This window comes from Gymnoscopelus braueri, assembly GCF_963280865.1.
Source record: "Gymnoscopelus braueri genome assembly, chromosome: 9".
NCBI lineage: Eukaryota > Metazoa > Chordata > Actinopteri > Myctophiformes > Myctophidae > Gymnoscopelus > Gymnoscopelus braueri.
In genome coordinates, this window is record NC_137610.1 from 37,479,035 (window position 1) to 37,499,982 (window position 20,948).

A 20,948-nucleotide genomic window follows, 5' to 3' on the forward strand; every position below is an offset into this window, starting at 1 on the left:
AAGCTCCCTTCCACAGGGAGAACCACTTCAGCTTTACAGTCTTAACAGATGGCTGGGGGAAGAAATATCCTACTTCCATCATGTAGATTTAGTCCTATTTTAGTCTCTGGATTCACATTTCGGATGGATTCACAATCACATAACTAGAAAAGTGCGCTCCTCAGAGTGCAGATCCCTGCCAGGCCGGGTTGCCTATCTAGGGCTGTGTCAGTCGTAGGGTGCAGCCATCAAGACACGAGAGAGATGTGGGGGACATAGAGTTTGTATGACAGATGGTGCAAATGTTTGCGTTTGTGGCAGCCCTTCTGGGCAGAAGTGAAAGCCGTTTTGGAGGTGTCTATAGAAGCCACTCAACATGTCATTCAAATTTGGGTATGATTGGATGTTGTGTTCATGATATATGGTATTTCTTGTCCCCGCACAGAAAACTGTGAAGGCAATTACAGGAAAAGGGTATGGAGTATAAAAACGGACAGACTCACAGGGAACATAATCTCTCGGCTTCGGCTGTTCTGGCCTGGCGGGGATAATGTAACCAGAGTTGACTATTATACAGTCCTTCATAGTTACTTTCTTAGGGTTTGTTTACTGTCACTGTGGGATGGAAAGTGATTTAAATGTATTGAACCACCTCTATCTCTCAGTGGAGTAAGTAGAAAGAGTTCTCTCTCTCTCTCTCTCTCTCTCTCTCTCTCTCTCTCTCTCTCTCTCTCTCTCTCTCTCTCTCTCTCTCTCTCTCTCTCTCTCTCTCTCTCTCTCTCTCTCTCTCTCTCTCTCTCTCTCTCTCTCTCTCTCTCTCTCTCTCTCTCTCTCTCTCTCTCTCTCTCTCTCTCGGGGCTGTGGTGTAATTACTGATAGGAGTGTAATTAGCTCAACAGGGCCAGATTGCATACATTTTGTAAGATAGAGAGACAGAGACATGCTCTGTGTGTGTGTGTGTGTGTGTGTGTGTGTGTGTGTGTGTGTGTGTGTGTGTGTGTGTGTGTGTGTGTGTGTGTGTGTGTGTGTGTGTGTGTGTGTGTGTGTGTGTGTGTATGTGTGTGGGGGGGGGTACTGTACAGTATTATGTGCATGTGATTTGAGTACAATCCATGCATATGCAAGCATTATAGCCAGAGTAGAGCAGGGTCATCATTTAATTAGGAGGATGGCCTATGAGACGAACGGATTTAAACGGAGGTCATAATCTAGATAGAAGAATAGAAGGATGAATCAAAGGATATAGAAGAAAGTTAAAAAGTTAAAAAGGAATAGGAGAAAGCGGATGAGGATTAGCTGTAGAGCCGCTGAGAGAGAGAGAGAGAGAGAGAGAGAGAGAGAGAGAGAGAGAGAGAGAGAGAGAGAGAGAGAGAGAGAGAGAGAGAGAGAGAGAGAGAGAGAGAGAGAGAGAAAGAGAGAGCAGTGTTGCCATGTCTGCTTATTAGAAGCGACTTTGTAAAGTTGCGTTTTTCTGTAAAGTTGCTTGTAAATTGGTTGCGGTATTTTGGGCTTGTTTCTTAAGTGTAGTTGCTTGTTCGGGCTTGTTTCCTAATGTTGTTTAAACCATCGGTTCTCAAACATCTTCATGTGAAGGACCTCCCATCTACAAGTATTTTGCGAGCCCTGTACCAGATTTGCGTTGCTAAAATGTAAAAAAAATAAAGAATGTAAAAAAGAAAAAGAAAAAAATGTTGCAATGCGTTGTGAGCTTGTAGATCGGCTATTTTCAAATATACGATGCTCATGTGGCCAAGTCACTTATTTTGGGCTTGTTTTCATAGACCTAGCTGCTTATTTATTTAGCAAAATCTGGCAACACTGACAGAGAGAGAGAGAGAGAGAGAGAGAGAGAGAGAGAGAGAGAGAGAGAGAGAGAGAGAGAGAGAGAGAGAGAGAGAGAGAGAAGAAAATGAATACGGGGTGGGGTCAAGAAAGAAGTTAAAGATAAGTTAGGAAAAAGAGGAGGGAAGGGGTGATAAATCTTGGAGAGCCGCAGCAGTTTGCTTCAAGGCCACAGAGTGTGGACTGCTGTGGTATGGTATTCACAGCCTGTCCTGTGGAGGAGGTTAGCCAAGGCGAGGCTGGTGAACGTGGCCTGTAATGTGTGCAAGGTACAGAATCAGTAGACCTGGCTTCCCTCAAGGGACATTATAATGGATTTGGCTTCTACTTCAGGTTTAAGTTATGGCTGGGACCATGCTTCTCTCCTCCCTGGCGCCGTTTCGATATAAAGCTGAGGTCAATTCTGCTCTTGCCCGTGAGTGCTGTGCTGCTCGATATAGTGTGCTTTGTCTAATTTTTCCAGAAATGCCAGGGGCATGACACAGATAGAACAGAGGACAGAGTTCTTTTTCTATTTATTTTCATTTCATTTGGTACCCAATGAGAAATGTCCCTCTTCATTCCAGGAGATGGGGGCTCTCATGGGAGCAACTCCCGTCATGTCTCTCCTACCGGAGTAGAGCTGCAAACTGCTTTGGTCTCAAGTCCTAGTTTAAGACAGCAGACTGCGCAGTATTATTCTCGTGGGGATACTTTATAATCGAGGTAATGTGCCAAATAAAATATTGCCATCTTTTCTACCAAGGCGAATCATAACGGCTACACTGCAGCACAGAGATTGCTATAAATTTTGGTTTGGGGCTGAAAATTAGTCAAGGATCTGTTCTTCTACATAATTACTAGAGTGTTTTATTGAGCCTGCACTCCAAGGCAAAACTATTTTAGGCTGTTTACTGTTTTTGCTCTTTCTAGTGTTGACCAGGGAGGCCTTTCCTTATTGAAATCTGTGTATCAGTATTAGTTAACCTCAGCACTATATTAGTAGTACTGGTGCATGTTGGTATAGTTTTCACGGTGGACGTGGAACATTCAGTCATTTCATCGTGGTATAATGTGTGTGCAGTACCTTATAATGTATTGCTTCTGGTCCACCAGGAAAGTCCAGTGATAGGATACAGGCAGTGGGGAACAGTTGGTGACTGTGAGCTCTCTCTGGATCTCTGTGCAGTTGAGCACACAGCCAAAGTCAAGGCTGGTTGAAGAGAAATGGAGGTTGGGAAAATGGACCTCTCCATGTAGCCCCACCATGTCCTGCTGGGGATGTTCCCTGTAGCACACCTGGAGGAGCTGGAAAGGCCGAAAGAAAAGAGAGCTCATCAAAGCCAAGCAGTCAGTAGTTTAAAGTAACTAAGTACATTTACTCAATTACTGTACTTAAGTACAATTTTGAGGTACTATTACTTTACTGGAGTATTCCACTACAATTATTTGAAAACTTTAGTTACTAGTTACTTTGCAGATATAAATTATTACGTTATAAAACATACATTAACCACTTTAGCCCTATTTTAAACCTTGGCTATTTGAAAATAGCCGATCTACAAGCTCACAACGCGTACATTTCTATACCAATACTTATGTACTTTTACTCAAGTTAATTTTGAATTCCGGACTTTTACTTTTGAGTACTTTTTCCACCACTGCCAAACAGTAGTGGAAAAGCAAGTAAATCTGCGCAAGATGTTTAATAGCCCTGATAGTAGTGAGAGTGTGGGCCTTTAATATCTAGGGGACGGTAGTGGGGCATTTAGACCACTGGTTCCCAAAGTTTTTAGCTTGAGACCCAAAAGAGAAATTTGATACTAAAAACTAGTGAAAATAGCAGATCTACAAGCACACAATGTGTTGCGATGCGACACGTTGTGAGCTTGTACTGTACATTCGTTTTCTAATTTATGGAATTTTTTATTAAAAAATAATATTTATGAAATTATTTTGAAAAATCATTGAATTTGTTTCTAATTCTTGAATAACAGGATATTTATTTACTCGTGACCCATAAAAATTTGTTTGTGACCCACAAATAGGTCCCGACCAACTGTTTGGGAAACACTGATTTAGACTCTTCTGTTATTCAATAGCTGGGCTTCTGTGAAGGGCCATGTGACCAGAAACTGCTGTACATGGCAAACATGGATAAAGTATGCATGCCTTCTTTATTAATTTCATCCAATTATGCACTGACTGACCATAATGGCAATTATCAGTGGGCGAAAACTATTAGAACCAAAGAAAATCGTATATATATAATCTCATTTTAATACAGTTTATTTTGTCAGAACAATGTTATGAAAGGAAAGTCAAATATATTTAAAAAAAACTATGACTAAAACCTCATCTGCCACACGTGATTCCAAATCCTGACGATAAGCCGGGTTGAAGCGCGCCCACACCTCAGCTTGCATCCCAGCCTGGAGGACCATAGCCTGAAGGGAGACAGTGACATACAGTACTGCAGAGATATTCTATAATACTCATTATCATCTCTATTAGCCTACTTTTGGGAGAACAGCATTGGTATATGAACAATAAAATATACTAGGGATGCACCGATATATCGGCCACATATCGGTATCGGCCGATAGCTTACCATAATCACAGTAAACATTATAATTTTTTCAACTAACTCCAGTCACTTTCAGTTCAGCACAGCTGAGGTGTGCGTCACTGTCCAGCTGAAGCTCGTTGACACTCGTTAATGTTACTTGCATCAAGGCAATTATGTTGTGTTTCTGCAGATTATTTAACAGAACAGTTATTTCTTATAATGAAGATTTATTTGTTTCCCTGGCACAAAGAAATAATAACACCAAAAACGAAATAAATAAATATCGGTATCAGTATCGGTTATCTGCTAAATTGTAATTTCCATATCGGTGCATCCCTACAATATACAATGACCATTTTTTTTGTTTAATGACACATTTTTGGGTATACAGCTTCAACGTTTTTGTGTGGAGATCTATCAGGGAGGCACTAGCCCAAATTTGTACATCCCAACCCATAGTTCCAAAATCCTTGAAATGGAAATCAGAGCTCTGGTAGGAGCTCTATCAGAGCTCTGGAGGGGGAGGGGGTTTTGTCAATTGAACTGCTAGCAGGCTAATCTAAGGTAAAGAAAACTCAGAATTTCATACACACATAACCTTGAAAGCCCCCAGCGCAGAGCCACCAGCCTGCTGAGAAATCCGATTTAGAAAGTTACCCCCTGGGCACAGGCTTACTCATCAAAATTTCACAGTACATTTACAAAAAAATTACTTAACCAGAAAAAAATTACTTTGTGCTATTTTGAGCACACAACTTTTTGGGCTTGAAGTTTGTGACTTCTTGGGCTGTTAGAATGATCATCAAATATATAATTACATGCTTTTATAAATTGTATACATATTACTGGGTATTTAAAAGAATCCCCTTACTGTACAATATCATCACAAACAACTGCACTAACGCTTTCCTTATCACATCATGGACACACACTGGAAATATGACATAATCTTATCCCTCTAAACATTACTGCCATTCCCTGTTGAAAATAATGTGAATTTACTCGGAGATATCAGTCAATATACCCTTGGTAGCACCTTCTACTCTGTCGCCGACCAATCATTCGTGCGAGAATCAAAACGATATATTTAGCCCGATTTCAAGAGAGAAACTCGTGCAATGTGAAATGCTTAACGATCTGTTCACTCGCCGACCATTTCAAATGTCGGGCAGTGTGTAGAGGTCTTAAGGTGAAAACCATGCTGGTGTGACAGGATTGAAACTGAACTTCCTTGCTATAGCAAACATAGTGAGATTATAGGGTGAGGTGTTACAGAAAGGTAGATGGCCCTGATTAACAGAAAGTGAAGATAAAAGACAGGTGGAATGAGAGAATGTTATACTTGGCTACTTAGCAGTATTATTTTATTATCCTTGTTTATTATTTGTTTGTACATAATAGATCCATAATAACATGATTTATACAGTAGCCTATATACATACTTTTCCCCAAATATGTGCTAAGAAACCCAAATCTGCTATTTTCACTGAATGTTTGCCTATTATGACAGGCCCAGAAAAGGGATACTAGGGTTCATGTATTAATATCCATCCTTGATTGTGCTTTTTATTGTCAATGGAAACGAAGACTAATACCTAACGGAGGGGTGGAGGGTATTGTACCTTGGTGGTGACTGGTGTGGGGTCTTCCAGGGTGTCACACAGAGAAAAAGGCTCGGCCAGGGTCAGATCCATGGTCAGAGCCAAGGATGACACATTCTTCAAGACCAGCTTCTCGTACAGCGGCACTAGACTTGTTCCTGGGACCTGTAAAATTCAAACATAATAATAAATAAACATACAGTGTCCTGTCGGGTACATTTTTACAATGTTAGATAGAGTTAACCATTTAACCACATGAACCCTAGCGTCCCTATTCTGTGCATGTAATAATAGAACATTCGTGTGCATAGCGAAAATAGAACATTCGGCTAAAATAGCCGATCTACAAGAGCTTACAGTAGATTGGCTATTTTTGGTGAAGAGATTTGATGTAGAGGGGAAAAAGGAGGGGGCCAAGTACGGACCCCTGAGGGACCCTGGTCAATAAAGTATTATAGGCTTTAAATGGTTAAATTGAAAGAGAGAGAAGCAGGCACTCATCAGACAAGTAGTTCACAGTACATGTGTATCGGGTGCACGGTTCTGGCAGAAATAGTCTCTTAGAAAGGAATACCAGCACTCACTTGAATCCATTTAGGATTTCTTGTTTATTTTAGTCATTCACCCCCAGCAGCAGATCATATGACGGACGTTTCAGCCCACAAAATAGCTAAAATATATGAGCTCACAATGCATCATGATGCAACACGTTGTGAGTTAAGAATAAATAAATAAATTGAACATTTTTGAAAATGTAAGATTTATTTTTAAACGTGCCAAGATAAGCAGGGCAGCTTGAAAGTGGTTAAATTATCATTCTAGATTTTTCTTTTTAAGTGTTATACAGCCTTTCAGCTAAATTGGCGATACCGGTATTTATTCTCATATCTACTGGCAAGAGCCATGTCAGTCGTCATTTTGACCAACCTTCTCTATGTAGAAGCTGAGCTGCCTGGAGGAGAAGCTTAGAACAGGAGTCACAAAGCAGCAGGTGATGTCCACGGTCATGACGTGCTCATAGCGGCCTTGATGACCCAGGATGGCATGGCACACCAGACGCTCACGCACCACCTGGCAAAGATAAGATGATCTAGTTTATCTGGAAGATACTGTACATCTATTTACCTTCTGAGCAAGCACTCGCTATCTCAGGTAAAACAACTTAAAGGAGTAGTTCACCCAAAAAATGACTTATTTTCTATCAATTGCACACCCCATGAAGCCTTGAATCCATGGATTTATTTTTGTTTTTGTGGCATTCCTAAGCCAATAATTTGATTCCCGTCTCCTACCGGCTAATGTATCCGGTAGGAGACACAAAGTAGATTATTTGTGTCTCCTACCGGATACACACCCGGTCATCAAATTATTGGCTTAGGAATGCAAAAAAAAAATATCCAAAAACAAAAATAAATCCATGAATTCAAGGCTTCATGGGGTGTGCAATTGATAGAAAATAAGTAATTTTTTGGGTGAACTCCTCCTTTAACCACTGTTCAGTTCACACATTAAGTCCAATCTAGCACTGACCAGAAAACAAATGTTCATGGGAGAGTGTGTTTTCACAGGTTTGTATGGTTATTGTTGTTGTTGTTTTTTTACCTTTGGTGAGTCTGAGGATCCCGTCAGCACCATGTCAACAGAGCAGCCTGGGAATAGCTCCACGCGAGAGGGGCTGAGGCTGAACACGGGCTTGTCCCTGGTGGAATGTGCGAGGAATCCCCGGCCGGAAGCCTTTCCCCTTCGTGACGGTGCGATGGGTGGCAGGGAGATGTTTTCCTCTCTGGAGGTCTTGATCGACAGGGAGGCTCGACCAGGGAAGAGAGGGGAGTTGTCAGTCGCCCAGTACAAACGGTGTAAACGTTGGCCACGGTTGGTCAGCCTGAAGTGGTACTGACATGGCCCATGGCTTAAGGACACACAGGGAAAAGGAGACAGCAGATCACATGCTAATTACTGTAAACTTTCATTGATCGTCCTATCATTTTCATCCCGTCTGTCCATTTGTCTGCCTGTCTGTCTGTTGGCAGGATATCGGAAGCAGTTATAAATGAATTTGCACAAAACATGGTGGAATGCTTGGTCCTGCATGGTCCAAGGAAGAACTGATTAACTTTTCACGCCGATTGGTCGAAAGGGTGTGTGGCAGTGGGCATAGTCTGTCACAATTGATTAATGCTTAATCAAATCAGCTATTGGCCAAAAGGGACATGGCGCTAGAAGCACTGCGCTCCCTTCCAAATAAACAAATAAAGTAAAGTAACTGTCACCTTGGCAGAGGTCTGTGAAACCTATTCTTAACTAGGTAAATCAAAACATTTTATAGCCTATGACATAACACCTATGTCAGTTGTATGTTCAGCAAAACAATTTTGTACAGTTTCCACTGTTTTCAATTATGTGATGCTATTTCAGAGGTAAACATTTTTGATGGAGCTGTTGGATGCCTGTTGGATGCCATTCTAACCTGAAGTGTGTCCCCAGGTCAAGGCTTGGGCCGAAGGGCCGGTCGCTCACGATGGTGGTGCCGGTGCCAGTGGCGGACAGAGGAATGGTGTGCGTCTGACCATCATGGATGGCCAGCTGCAACCTGTCCTGGAAAGGGAGCGTATCTTTCAGGTGTGCCACTAGCCTGAGCTCCAATTGTCCCTCTGGGGGCACCTCCCCTTCACCGGGCTCCACATGCCACAGAGACTTTGTACGGACCTGGACAAAAAGAGAGCGAGAGTGAGTGTGTGTGTGTGTGACAGAGAGAGTGACTTATCTGAAATATGCAACGCTAAAATGTATACAAGATTCAAGATTCAAGATTGCTTTATTTGTCATTTGTTTTCCATCTGCAAGCAGTGCTAGAAAATTTAACTAAATTATGTTTCTCCCAGTAAGAGACAGCAGAATTCATAAAAGAATAAAAACAAACAGTGCAGAAACATACCCTATCGACCTGAATAAAAAGTCCTAAAAACCAAGAATACTGTCATGGAAATCTGCTTTAGACACAGTGATTTTACGTGATATTTTCTGTAAATCTGAAGGTACTGTATACTCTATATACTACTAACATTATTATGTGTAGAACAGTATTACTATTATGTAGAACAGAAGTTTCCAGTCAGACTCCCAGTTTAGACCAAGTACTTCCTCCGCTGGAGAGGATATCCATAAACAGTGAATGTAGAGTGGTCAAGTTTAAATGTGAGTAACCAGAGCTTACATTCAAGCCTCTTTGTCCCTTCTTTTTTTTCCCCCAGACACACAAAAGCCTTGAACCCTAGAAACTTTAGGAATTGGATTTTAAAAAAAGAATTCATGACACTGGTAATTATTTTCTCTCACATTTACAATCTCTTGGAACCTATTTGATTTCCGAGTTAATTGCATCCATAGAAAAGGGCTTGCACGAGATGAACTCAATAATCCTTTTATTTCCCTGCTCTATGGATCACTAAGCGATGGCATTTATTTGAATAAGGCCTAATCTAATGAGAAAACAGACGTAAATCTTTAAGTTCGTCTCCAAGTCCTGTTCAACTCAGCAGATCGTCTGGCCTGATCTCCCTTCTGCACTGCTCATTGTACTGTATCTGAGCACACAGTGGTTGAGCATCACAATCAATGTCCTATGCAGCATCGCCGCTGATGGATGATCTGAACATAAACTCTTAATGGGGATTCTCAGAATGAGACCTAGACTGCAGCTGAAGCCACCGCGCAACCTAGAAGATATCGCTGCCTATAGAACAACACACCGAATGCTGATCGATGAGGAATTATCTCCCCGGCTCGGCAGGGGAACCCACGTCTGATAATTGTGTTAATGTACTGAGCAACTGGCCGAGTGGCCAGAGGAAGCAGAATAAGAATAAGCCACTGGAATAACTGAAAGGACGTGGTCGGACGCAGCGATTATTCAACATCGGTTTATTACAGAGGGTATGTGTGTGTATGTGCGTGTGTGTGTGTGTGTGTGTGTGTGTGTGTGTGTGTGTGTGTGTGTGTGTGTGTGTGTGTGTGTGTGTGTGTGTGTGTGTGTGTGTGTGTGTGCAAACACACACAGCAAATGAAAACATGCACCAATTGACCAGTGAGTGACTTTAAGAGTCATAGATCACTTTCTCAGCGTTTGTGCAATCGGGTGAGTTGAGCTGGTGAAAACAGACTCGGAGTGGATCGATACGAGGGTGATCATCGTGAAGAGGTGGGGTCAAAAGAGGAGGAGTAGGTGGAGCAGTCGTGGGGGGTGCATTTGACTCTCCGGAGACAGGAGTAACGTGACTGAAATTCCAATAATCACATCAAACCTGTCACTTCCCACCGGTTGATTACCATCGATTGCCTTTGTAATGCAGGAGAGGTCCAAGGGGTTTGGAACTAAAATCTGCAGTACTGCAGTGACCAGCAACAGCCTGTGTTCGCCTCTTAAATATTTACTTTATATGTCACAACAGTACTGAGTGAGTCATAAATTACTACAGTAGCTTCCAGACCATGTTCATTTTACCAAACAATGACAATGATAAAATAGTGAGACTGTATCTATTGCTTAATCTAGGTTAATCTAAGTATGTTCCTTCACATCACAGCCTCTGGTTTCTAAATGTTTTAAAATATGACTGCTGCAAAGGAAACAGATCACTTCATGTCTCTATGTTAACAACTTGAACCATAGAATCCCTATTCTGGGGCAAAGATATTTGGTGTAGAGGGAACAAATATGTGGGGGCCTAGTATAGAGCCCTGGCGGACTCCGGTCAACTAAGTATAAAGGGTCTAAGTGGTTAAAAATACACATTTTGGGCAACAGCCTTCTTCTGTGTGCCTCACCTCCTGCACCTATAAATGTTTGACAGAGAATGATTTATGAAAGCATATTAAACCTCAGCAGTAGGCTTGGTAAATACTGGATTCCTTAGGTTAAACCCTGACAGGCAGTCTGTCCCACTCCAATGACAAGAAGAAAATGGCAAGCATGAGTTTCTCCTACAACAGCCCCGCGATCTTTAGGCATCAAGTCTATTTGTGCGGCTCTCTGCCAGCCTATATTGAGCGGAGTGTAATGTAATTCTAGGAGCATCGGCATCGATTGACGCCTGAGAATGCTGGGAGAGAAACTCCTCCCTTCAACCCTGCGTATGCTGCTGCTGCACAGCTTCTAGAGGAGAGGACAGGGTCACATAGCTCCACCGGAGCTGCCCGATTGTGTGTGTGTGTGTGTGTGTGCGTGTGCGTGTGCGTGTGCGTGTGCGTGCGTGCGTACGTGCGTGCGTGCGTGCGTGCGTGCGTGCGTGCGTGCGTGCGTGCGTGCGTGCGTGCGTGCGTGCGTGCGTGCGTGCGTGCGGGCGTGCATGCGTGTGTGCATGGCTTTAATTCAGGTTGGAATTTGGGTTATGATTAGACATTTAGGGGTTTAAGTTTAGGGGTTACAGTCAATTACTCAATTTACACTTGTTAGAGTCAATTTATACTTATAGACCTGCTATTTTTGGTAGGCGACACTGGATTGATAAAATTGCCGTCCTACAACGTTGATGTCCTTGCAAGTATAGTATACAAATGTGTGAGTGTGCGTGCGTACGTGCGTGTGTGTTATATGGTAATGCCGATGTCAGCTTGGGCAGTATTGAGGCACGGTTCCAGTCACTACTTTATTCTCAGGGGATCCCATCCAGCGCTGATGGGGTGAGGCCAACATTATACGGGGGGGAAGATCTTTACGGGGGGAAACGAAACACTACACATGATGAACTGTAGATCTCATGTTGCCCTGGAGTTTATTGCCTCATTTACAGTGCCAGGAATACAAGGGACGAAGATAAGTGGAATTCCATTACTCAAAATGATGACTCTGCTGAAGGAGCAATGCAGCACTGATGATTCAATTAGATTTTCTTTACTTAGAATTAGAAAACACATCATGTTAAATAACACAAAGGTTCAGAATTATTTTGTGTGCTCATGAAATCAACGCACATCTGTTTTTTCAATGCATTCTTCTTCTGCACCAACTTTTTCATTTAATGACTTTATCCAACACACAGTCGTAACAGCAAATTCACTTAATCTAGGGGCAAAAGATGCTAGAGGGCCTATTGGGAATGCACCTTTAAATGGAATGATTATTCTAATCAATCAGTCAAACTATAGAGCAATTAAATGCTCATCATTCAGTTTAATTACAGATTTAATTACCAATTAATTATTACTATTACATTGCTGTGTTGTGCAGCGTATCATTATGTTGTCAAAGTTCTCCGGAGAAAGTCTCACCAACATTTCGCTGCTTGTACTTGTATAAGTAATTGACAAATAAAACCCTTCTTGATTCCATTATTTCACCCTTTATAATAGAACATCCAAGTGAGTGAGGTAAGAGAAGTCATTCAAGTCCAATTTTCCATGTTAGCATGAATATCGAATTTCCTTGAAGGTAAATGGAAAATGGACTGCATTTATATTGCGCTTTTCTAGTTTTTGAATCACTCAAATTGTTTTATAATGGATGCCTGGCATTCACTAACTCACACACACGTTCACGCACCAACAACGAAGATAGCCATGCAAGACGCGAACCTGCTTGTCGCAGTAAGAGTTTAGTGAGTTGCTTGAGGACAATTTGTCTTTGAGGCACAATGCCAGGGCGAGCCGGGATCCAACAGGGGCCTTCTGCTTCCCAGACGACCACTCTACTGCAGTGGTTCTCAAACTTTTTCATGTCAAGGTCAAGGACCCCCAAATTGATATGTATTTGGAAGCGGACCCCTATGTGAAAATGTTTTGTGCCAGGGACCACCAGAAGAGAAGATTTGTGTTAAAAAAAAATCTAAATTATTCAAAATGTTTCAATATTGCAGAAAAAAAGAAAAGAAAAAAAAGCAGCTCGCAGTGAGCTTGTATATCTGCTATTTTTGAATAGCCAAAGTATAAAATATGGATAAAATGGTTACATGATTGTGAAGCTGTATTAACACATTTTGCTGGGGACCCCCTGGGAACCCCCCAAGGACCCCTGGGAGTCCCCGGACCCCACTTTGAGAACCACTTCTCTACTGTATCTCCTGAGCCACTGCGACCCCCAAAGAGGCTTCTGATGAACTCTAACGTATCTTGCCAACTTTACACAGGCTTCTACAGTACACTATACTGTCATAAAAGATTCACGGTATCGTCTGAATAAAAACTGAATTAAAGGAACATGTCCAGCATAAAATGTAAAAGTAGGTATAATTTTCAATATTTCTCAAATATGTTCCTACACTATATTTGCCATGGTTTCATACTTGTGATATATAAGAAATAAAGAAATAAAGAGCATTGATACAGGAGAGTCGTGGTATGACATAATGGTTTTTCTAACCAACTCATATAATGTGAAAAGCTCTAAGCAAAGCAAAATGAGGTCGGCTTGCTGAGCTGTAATTTGTTATGGGGATGGATTGCAATTGGACTGGCAACCCATTATCTCTGGAGCTAACAAAGCATTGGACCAGTTAACTCATTAATTACACACTCAATTAGAGAGAATTAATTAATCAGAGGAGCAGGGGGGGTGAGTGTTTGTTGAAGGGATTGAGAGGCTAGATGGATGTCTGTGCGTGTGTGGGTGCGTGCATGCGTGCGTGTGTGCGTGCATGCGTGCATGGGGTGTGGGAGACAGGGAGAAAGAGCAAGTGAGAGACATTGAGACCCACCATGTGAGCGGTAAAGCGGGCCGGGATGGGGGACTGGTTTGACAGAAGAAGAGTTCTGGTGATGTCGGTCAAGACTGGAATTCTGCCATAGTCCAGCTCAGGAGTGTGAACATGAACTGCTGGACCCTGTCCAATACATGACAAGACCACCTCCTGCATGAACAGAGGAGAGGGAGAGGGAGAGGGAGAGGGAGAGGGAGAGGGAGAGGGAGAGGAGAGGAGAGGAGAGGAGAGGAGAGGAGAGGAGAGGAGAGGAGAGGAGAGGAGAGGAGAGGAGAGGAGAGGAGAGGAGAGGAGAGGAGAAAAAAGAGAAAGGTGATTGATAGAGGAGAGTAATTGTTTCATTCAATAATTAATAGTTAAGAAAGCACTGTGTAGCTCGTGCCAAGAAGCTAACAGCACTATAACACAGTGTATTACCCCCCACACACACAGCCACTGACCAGGGGTGTCTGTGCTCTGCCAAACACAGCGATGGGTGCAGTGTGCTGCAATCTGCCTAGAGCCTTAGCCAGCAGAAATATGGGAACCTCCACTGAACTAGAGGGAGGAATCACTCCTCTGGGATGAGCACTGCCATAAAGTACCGCTGGTCTCTCCTCATATTCCTGAGTGTGAGCACAAACACAGATACACAAACACACACAGGCACGCACGCACACAACGCACGCACGCACCAACACACAGGAATCAGTAAGACATTGTGCTGCTGTCACATGAAAAACTGAAATCTGCAATGTTAATGTTCAGAGGATTTCAATGGATTTTTAGGTATGTCATTTATGGTCACAAACCGTGCCGTAACTAACTGGGTGGAACATGCTGTAAAACACTGTGTATAAAAAGGGAAACTACAACGAACATTTGGAGTTGAAAGTCAAGCATTTCTAAGCCCTAGGCTAAAGTAAACCCTAGGCTACAGAAAGCCCAGGGCTACCTTAGCCTCATTTCACACTCGTATTTATCAAACCATGCCTTACGAGCCCCGGGATTGATGATTTGTGTCCTAACCTTCATTCATACTAGTGATCTTAACCCCAGTGCTTTGGGGATAACCCTGCTCTGTGGGGGGGGGGGGATTAGCCGTGGATTAGCAGGGGTCTTAACGTAGTGTGAGAAGTCCTATACACTGTATCACGGCTAGTACAGTCCCTCATTTTAGATCTAAATTAATGCAATATTCTTGCACTCTCTTTCACGTTTCATTCCCATTCCTATGCATGGACATGTACACAAAGCCAGTCAGCAGGTGTGTGTAATATTAACCTGGTCAAGCAGGCCATAGCAGGCAGGCAGGGAGCTAGTGTTAGTCAGCCTCACTAGCTGTTGATATGGGTGACCGAGAAAACATCTGTGAAACTCCAACACTGGAGGCTCTACCATGACATCAGGTACCATACACCTATTGCAAAAGAGTGAGAGTGAGTGAGGAAAACAGAAAGGGGAAAATAATAATAATAATAATACTTATTTCATTCTCATAATAAACCAAAGTCAAACTTTAGTATACCATTTTGTTTGCATTGTAAGGGTTACTAACTAATGAGACAGAAATGACCAGGTCTATATCAGTGCAGTATGAAAGACATGAAACACACAAAGACACCAAGTTAAGTCAGAGGGACCGCATAACAAACGGTTTGTAATTGTGTTTGCACATGGCTGCTGCTGGTTTCACACACAAGCTAGGCTAAGTGGCTAATTAGCGCAAATGTTTCAGTCAGTGTATGTATGTACACATGCATGAACTGTACAACTGTGTGTGCATGCACATAAAAGTGTGTGTGCATGCACATAAAAGTGTGCGCGCGTGTGGTCAGGGGCGCAGCCATGGGTGGGCCTGGGACTATGTATAAAATATATATATATATATATATATATATATATATATATATATATATATATATATATATATATATATATATATTATAATTAACAAAAAAAATATTTTGGATAAAAATCGGTAAAATCAGGCAAAAATAAGAATTAAATAACATAACCCTAACCCAACCCTAGCCCTAAACCTAAAACCAAAATAAAGTAACAAAAAAACGCCCAAAAACACCCAATATCCGTAGCCTGACACTCAGCCTTAATTTTCATTTCGTTTCACTCCATTATTCAGTCTGAAAGCCCTCTCAGTGCAGCCGATTTCTGAGATGGGGGCGTGGCCAAAGTGGGAGTCTTTGGCAATTGGTTCATACTGGATTATCTCGATCCCGATTCGTCGTACAGATTTTCAACCGAGAAACACCCGCCTTCGTCAGCGTCACCAGACCCTGAATGCGAGGCAAACGATTCAGGGGGTGGAGCCAGGCTACAATATCCCCGCAATAACCGAACATTTTCGCACGCGCACGGGTCGGGGACGCGTTCTGGCTGCGCCACTGGCGTGTGTTTGTCTGTGCGCGTGCTCGCGTGCTTGTGCGCGTGCGTGCATGGTGTAGTAGGCACGCTGTGTACATACACACACACACGGTTTCCTAATAGCATCTATGCTTGATACTTTTTTGTTAATCTGACCTGGCATTTATTGGCAGAGTCAGGACTTCTTCCCCAACACCGTCTACATCCACCACCAACGCAAGCCTGTATCTTTGCACGGTGTTGGAGCACAACGTCACCTAGAGATAGTACCCCACACACACACACACACACACACACACACACACACACACACACACACACACACACACACACACACACACACACACACACACACACACACACACACACACACACACACACACACACACACACACACACACACAGAGAGAGAGCTTTAATAAAGTAAAAGGGCAATCCCATTCCCACTCAAATCAACAAGTACAATTTTCAATTTAGGCATTTAGCAGACAATCTTATCCAGAGCAATTTACAAGTGCGAGATCAGGGTAAGCAAAGTAAGCATGGACCCTAGTCCACAAACCAATCCACATTCTTTATTTTATTTTGTGCTTTTTACCACCTTTTCTCCCCAATTTTGTCGTTATGCCAATGAACCCACACACATTTGTTTCTGTGTTGTACCACTGCTGTTCTATCCTACTGGCTCACCTGCCAGGGAGAAGCCCCCACCGGGAGGACATAGAGCCCACAACACTCCCTGCTGACAGGTGCAACCCCAGCCCGTAGGAAGACATGCAGTGACAAATATCACCCTCCCCGCCCGGCTTCGCTCCCCGGAACACGGGCCAATTATGTTCGTATAGACACTTGACAAAGCCGGATACACTGCGGTGGAGTCGAACACAGACTCCACGGTGGTGGGCAGGTGCTTTACCACTGTGCCACCCAAGCTCCCCTGATCCACATTCTTAACCAATAATTTGGCTAGGGCATTTTAAGATGCCAGACATAAATTGTTTAATGAAACTACTGACCATTTCTTTTATCATGATAATCTCTTGAGGTTTCATGTTGCACTCAAGAACTCTAGGCCCCCGGCGGTGTGGTGTTAAACCACAGGCTGGGAGCCACCGGACAAACAGAAAACGGCTTTATTGATCCCAGTGAAGCAATTAACTCAGGAACTGGCAGAGTGCTTCAGTTTGAGAGTCAAGGAAAGCTTTTCCATGTTTTATTCCCTAGTCCATTTTGGCTTGGCATCCAATCACAGATGGAAAGTACATTCTGACTGTTAAGTAAAAACTACACCTCTCAGGCGATGTGTGGTTAGGCTCCGATTTTCTGTCCAGTAATGGCCACCTGCTGTTAGGGCTTTACCTCGACAGTGATATCTGACATGGCCCGCACGGTGCCCGAGGCAGGCCTGAGAGTGAACTCTGAGGGCCGTGCGTGCGCGTCTATAGCAGTGCTGCCATGCCACTGGTTTCTGGACAGCTCAGACACCTGGACAGCGCTGGACACACTGGCAGGCCCAGAACCATCTCCCAAGACCCGCAGGACGAACGCCATAGGCACCAGGGAGGTGTTGAAGAGGGTGCAGGTCAAAGTGTGGGGGAAGCCTGGCGCCAGAGAGAGGGAGGGCAAGTCATAGAGTGAAAAAAAAGGGTTCTTAGCTATGGATCATTACAGTAGCTGAAAATACTCTTCACACCAACACATATGTGATGAAATTCTGTTATAAATTAACACAAAGGATTTTGCTTTGTAGTCTGCACTGCGTCCCTCCCTTTCAATCTCAGAGTCAGAGTAATAAGTACAGTATGTAATCAAACATCCAAACCAAGGTTTCACTGTGTCCACCAAGTGTCCACTATTATTATTAGTACTTTGAGTGTTTTTCTTTCTTTTCCTTTAGAGAACAAAAGCACACATTCTGAAGCTGAAAGACTGTAGTTCAAATAACCTGGAGCTACAACAGTACAATATGTATTTATTCTTTCTAAAGTACTTTTCAGCACAGATACCAGAAGCTAAAATCTCCAATGTGTAAGCCTTTAACTGGTCTGCCATTTAGCACTCATTCCATTAGATAAATCAGGAGTCTTGTCTTTTTGTTCTTGGTTCTGCTGAATTGCCTCTACAACACAATCAAACAATCGTTTGTACTATAAACGCTTTTCTCAGCAGGTTTTTCAAATTATCTTTCAAATGAATCATATCAGGTTTTACAATCATTATAAAGCATACAAATCGTCACACTGACATAGTTATTTAATCTCCATCCAGTACATTAAGCAAAGTCCATGAGGTTAGTACAGCATAATCTATAACTAGTCTTTTACTGTCTGTATTTTTGATTGTGTTAAACTTGTACAGTTACTCACCAAAGGCAACATCTCCAAAGTTGAGCTCTGAAACATTGAAGTTGAAAGTGGGGCCAATGACACGGCCTCTGAAAACGAACACAAAGACATGACCGATAATAATGCATACATAACCCAAAGCACTGACATATCACATGAACAGATGACATCATGCCAATTAGTATTATGACTTTGTACAGGTACAGTAAGTGACATACTACTGTATTTGGTGTTTCTGATAGTGTCACTAAGTTTTTGGGCGGTGTAGCCGCCCCTATAAGTGGGGTTGGGACACCTCATTAGTATTAGTTTCCTGCACTGTGATTGGCCCACTTGGCCCACGTTCCTGTACTGTGATTGGCTGACTCTATTGGCTGACTCTATTCAGCACTGTGATTGGCTAGCGAGACACATGACGACACTAATAACCTATAAATAGGATTATGCACTTCCAAAAATCCATTTTTTTGGGAAGTGAGCTTCCATCACTATGATGACCACTGTGATGACCACACCGCCCACTTCACACTGGGTGTGATTTTTTTACTGTACTATTTGCAATAGTGGAGTTAAATGTTTAATTCAATTGTTGTTCTTGCCAAATCTGTGTTGTTGAGAAGCTGGGGTTGCTATGGTAACTAAATAAACAACAAGACAGAAAAGTTGTATCAAGAACACACCTGAAGGTCAAGGGCAGTTGCACAGGTACATCATAACCTTCCTTAACAACAAACTAACCTAAAGGGATTACATAATGATTCCTACAGTATGATTAACTTAAGTTATTTTCTGCCTGGGTGTGTGTGTGGAATTGATCCTTTCACACTGTGACCCAGACTTGTTTAAAACAAACTCTCATAGTGCCCACAAGTTACACACCAGCCTGAAACACAAGGTGAGTCCGTGAGTCCTTTTGAGTGAGTCATGGATGTAATAACTAACTTCACCTGAATGTCAAGGTGTGGGGCTGAGGCTGTCCTGTGACAGTGAGTAGCAGGTCCTCAGAGAAAGTTCCCAGGGTGCTGCTGGAGAAGACGACCTCAAGAGCTTGGCAGGCCCCTGGGGGAACTATGCCCTCCTCAGGGCTGAAGGAGAAACAACGGCCAAAGGTGGTGTTGGGGCAGGACATCTTGAAAGGAGCATCAATCAGACCTCTGTTGGACACCAGCACCTGGAAATGTACAAAGTAGTTAATAGAGGCGCACTGATCAAGGATTTCCTCAGCTGTGAATGACAATCCTCTTTGTATCAGTTTGCTTCTTCTGGATTAATTTCCTTCTTTTAAATATATTTTTGGTACAGTCACATGATATCTGTGGACGAGATGATATCAATATTACTTATTATTATACAATACTTATTATTAGAATAAATACATCTATTATTTATTAATAGTCATGTGGGAGGGAGTTGATTTAGGTCAAATCAGGGATTAGCATTGCTTTTGTGACAAATGCATTTGTCTCTTTGATTGTATTTGTCTTTGATTGACGCTGCTTTTGTGTAAAGCAAAAAGTCTGACTTTCAGCAGAAGTGATTCACAAGGAAAAAAGTATTTTATGTTTATTGTGTTATCTTAAACATTTTCAAGGAGTATTTCTTTGTTGCAGTGTATGCTCAGTAACCATAATATGTATATTCATGTCAAATAAATAAAATAAAATAAAATCCAAAACTAAGAAAGCATTTCACACCCCCTACCTCATAACAGTTCTTGGCCCCTATGAAAACATTTTGCATGTCCATTAGGTTATAGCTGAACTGGAGTTTGGGTCCTACGCCGTCCCCCGTGACTGTCAGAGGCAAACAACATTCACGGCCTGCACACAGACATCAACAAACAAAGCCAGAGTAACAAACAAAACAAAAAAGATAGATAACAAGAAAGACATGGAGATAGAGACATTAGAACTTTAACATTAAAAGCATAATTGAACACATTGAACACACTCCTGTCTCTATCAAAATAAAGCAAAAATGATTCAAATGTTTTGTTATGAAAAATAGATAAATAATAATATTTCCTCTGTCTTCCAGAATACATTGAAGGGCGTCTCCTTCAAATGGATCCCAGGGGGAGACATGGGAAGAAATGACAGCTTAAGAAAGCTTAAGAATTTTAAATTTCATATACTATTTGTACTGTATATGATAATGTAACTATGGGCATTTGGGTACGTGCTCTTAATCCCACAAAAGTAGTCCTAATATGTTTTGAATACAGTAAAATCTTTTGGTTAAAACTTGATCTTTTGTCTGTGCAAGCCATACAGTAGAACACGCCCTAGTTCAGGTCACCAGCAGCCTCAGAAAACATGGAAATGAATGTAAATCTGGCCTCCGGCTCAGGAGACACACGTGGAGGCCACATGCAAAACTACTAACGACTCTCTTCAAGCAATACGGATGACAGGGATTTATTGTTGCCCTGTGCTTTGTCTTTATTATGAAAATTAGATCAGGCAAGGTAGGAAGAATTTAAGTGTGTATACTGTGGTCATGTGTAGCTCCATGAGTAGAGCACAGGATTAGCAACAACCAGAGGTAGGGGTTCCTTTCCTACTGTATGTGCTTACAG

General features: G+C 42.3%; 1 protein-coding gene across 1 annotated transcript in view; it reads right to left on the reverse strand.

Annotated features, from left to right (window-relative positions):
• hydin (HYDIN axonemal central pair apparatus protein) overlaps window positions 1-20,948 on the reverse strand; it is a gene marked incomplete at its 5' end in the record, with an annotated part of 110,902 nt that overhangs the window by 66,211 nt on the left and 23,743 nt on the right. The window contains 14 exons of the mRNA XM_080438159.1: window positions 2,888-3,108; window positions 4,155-4,247; window positions 5,992-6,135; window positions 6,898-7,041; window positions 7,573-7,879; window positions 8,438-8,676; window positions 13,659-13,811; window positions 14,102-14,266; window positions 14,925-15,060; window positions 16,182-16,282; window positions 17,385-17,626; window positions 18,392-18,459; window positions 19,318-19,541; window positions 20,072-20,190. Coding sequence (XP_080294285.1) covers window positions 2,888-3,108; window positions 4,155-4,247; window positions 5,992-6,135; window positions 6,898-7,041; window positions 7,573-7,879; window positions 8,438-8,676; window positions 13,659-13,811; window positions 14,102-14,266; window positions 14,925-15,060; window positions 16,182-16,282; window positions 17,385-17,626; window positions 18,392-18,459; window positions 19,318-19,541; window positions 20,072-20,190 — 2,356 coding nt within the window. The remainder of the gene's footprint in view (window positions 1-2,887; window positions 3,109-4,154; window positions 4,248-5,991; window positions 6,136-6,897; window positions 7,042-7,572; window positions 7,880-8,437; window positions 8,677-13,658; window positions 13,812-14,101; window positions 14,267-14,924; window positions 15,061-16,181; window positions 16,283-17,384; window positions 17,627-18,391; window positions 18,460-19,317; window positions 19,542-20,071; window positions 20,191-20,948) is intronic.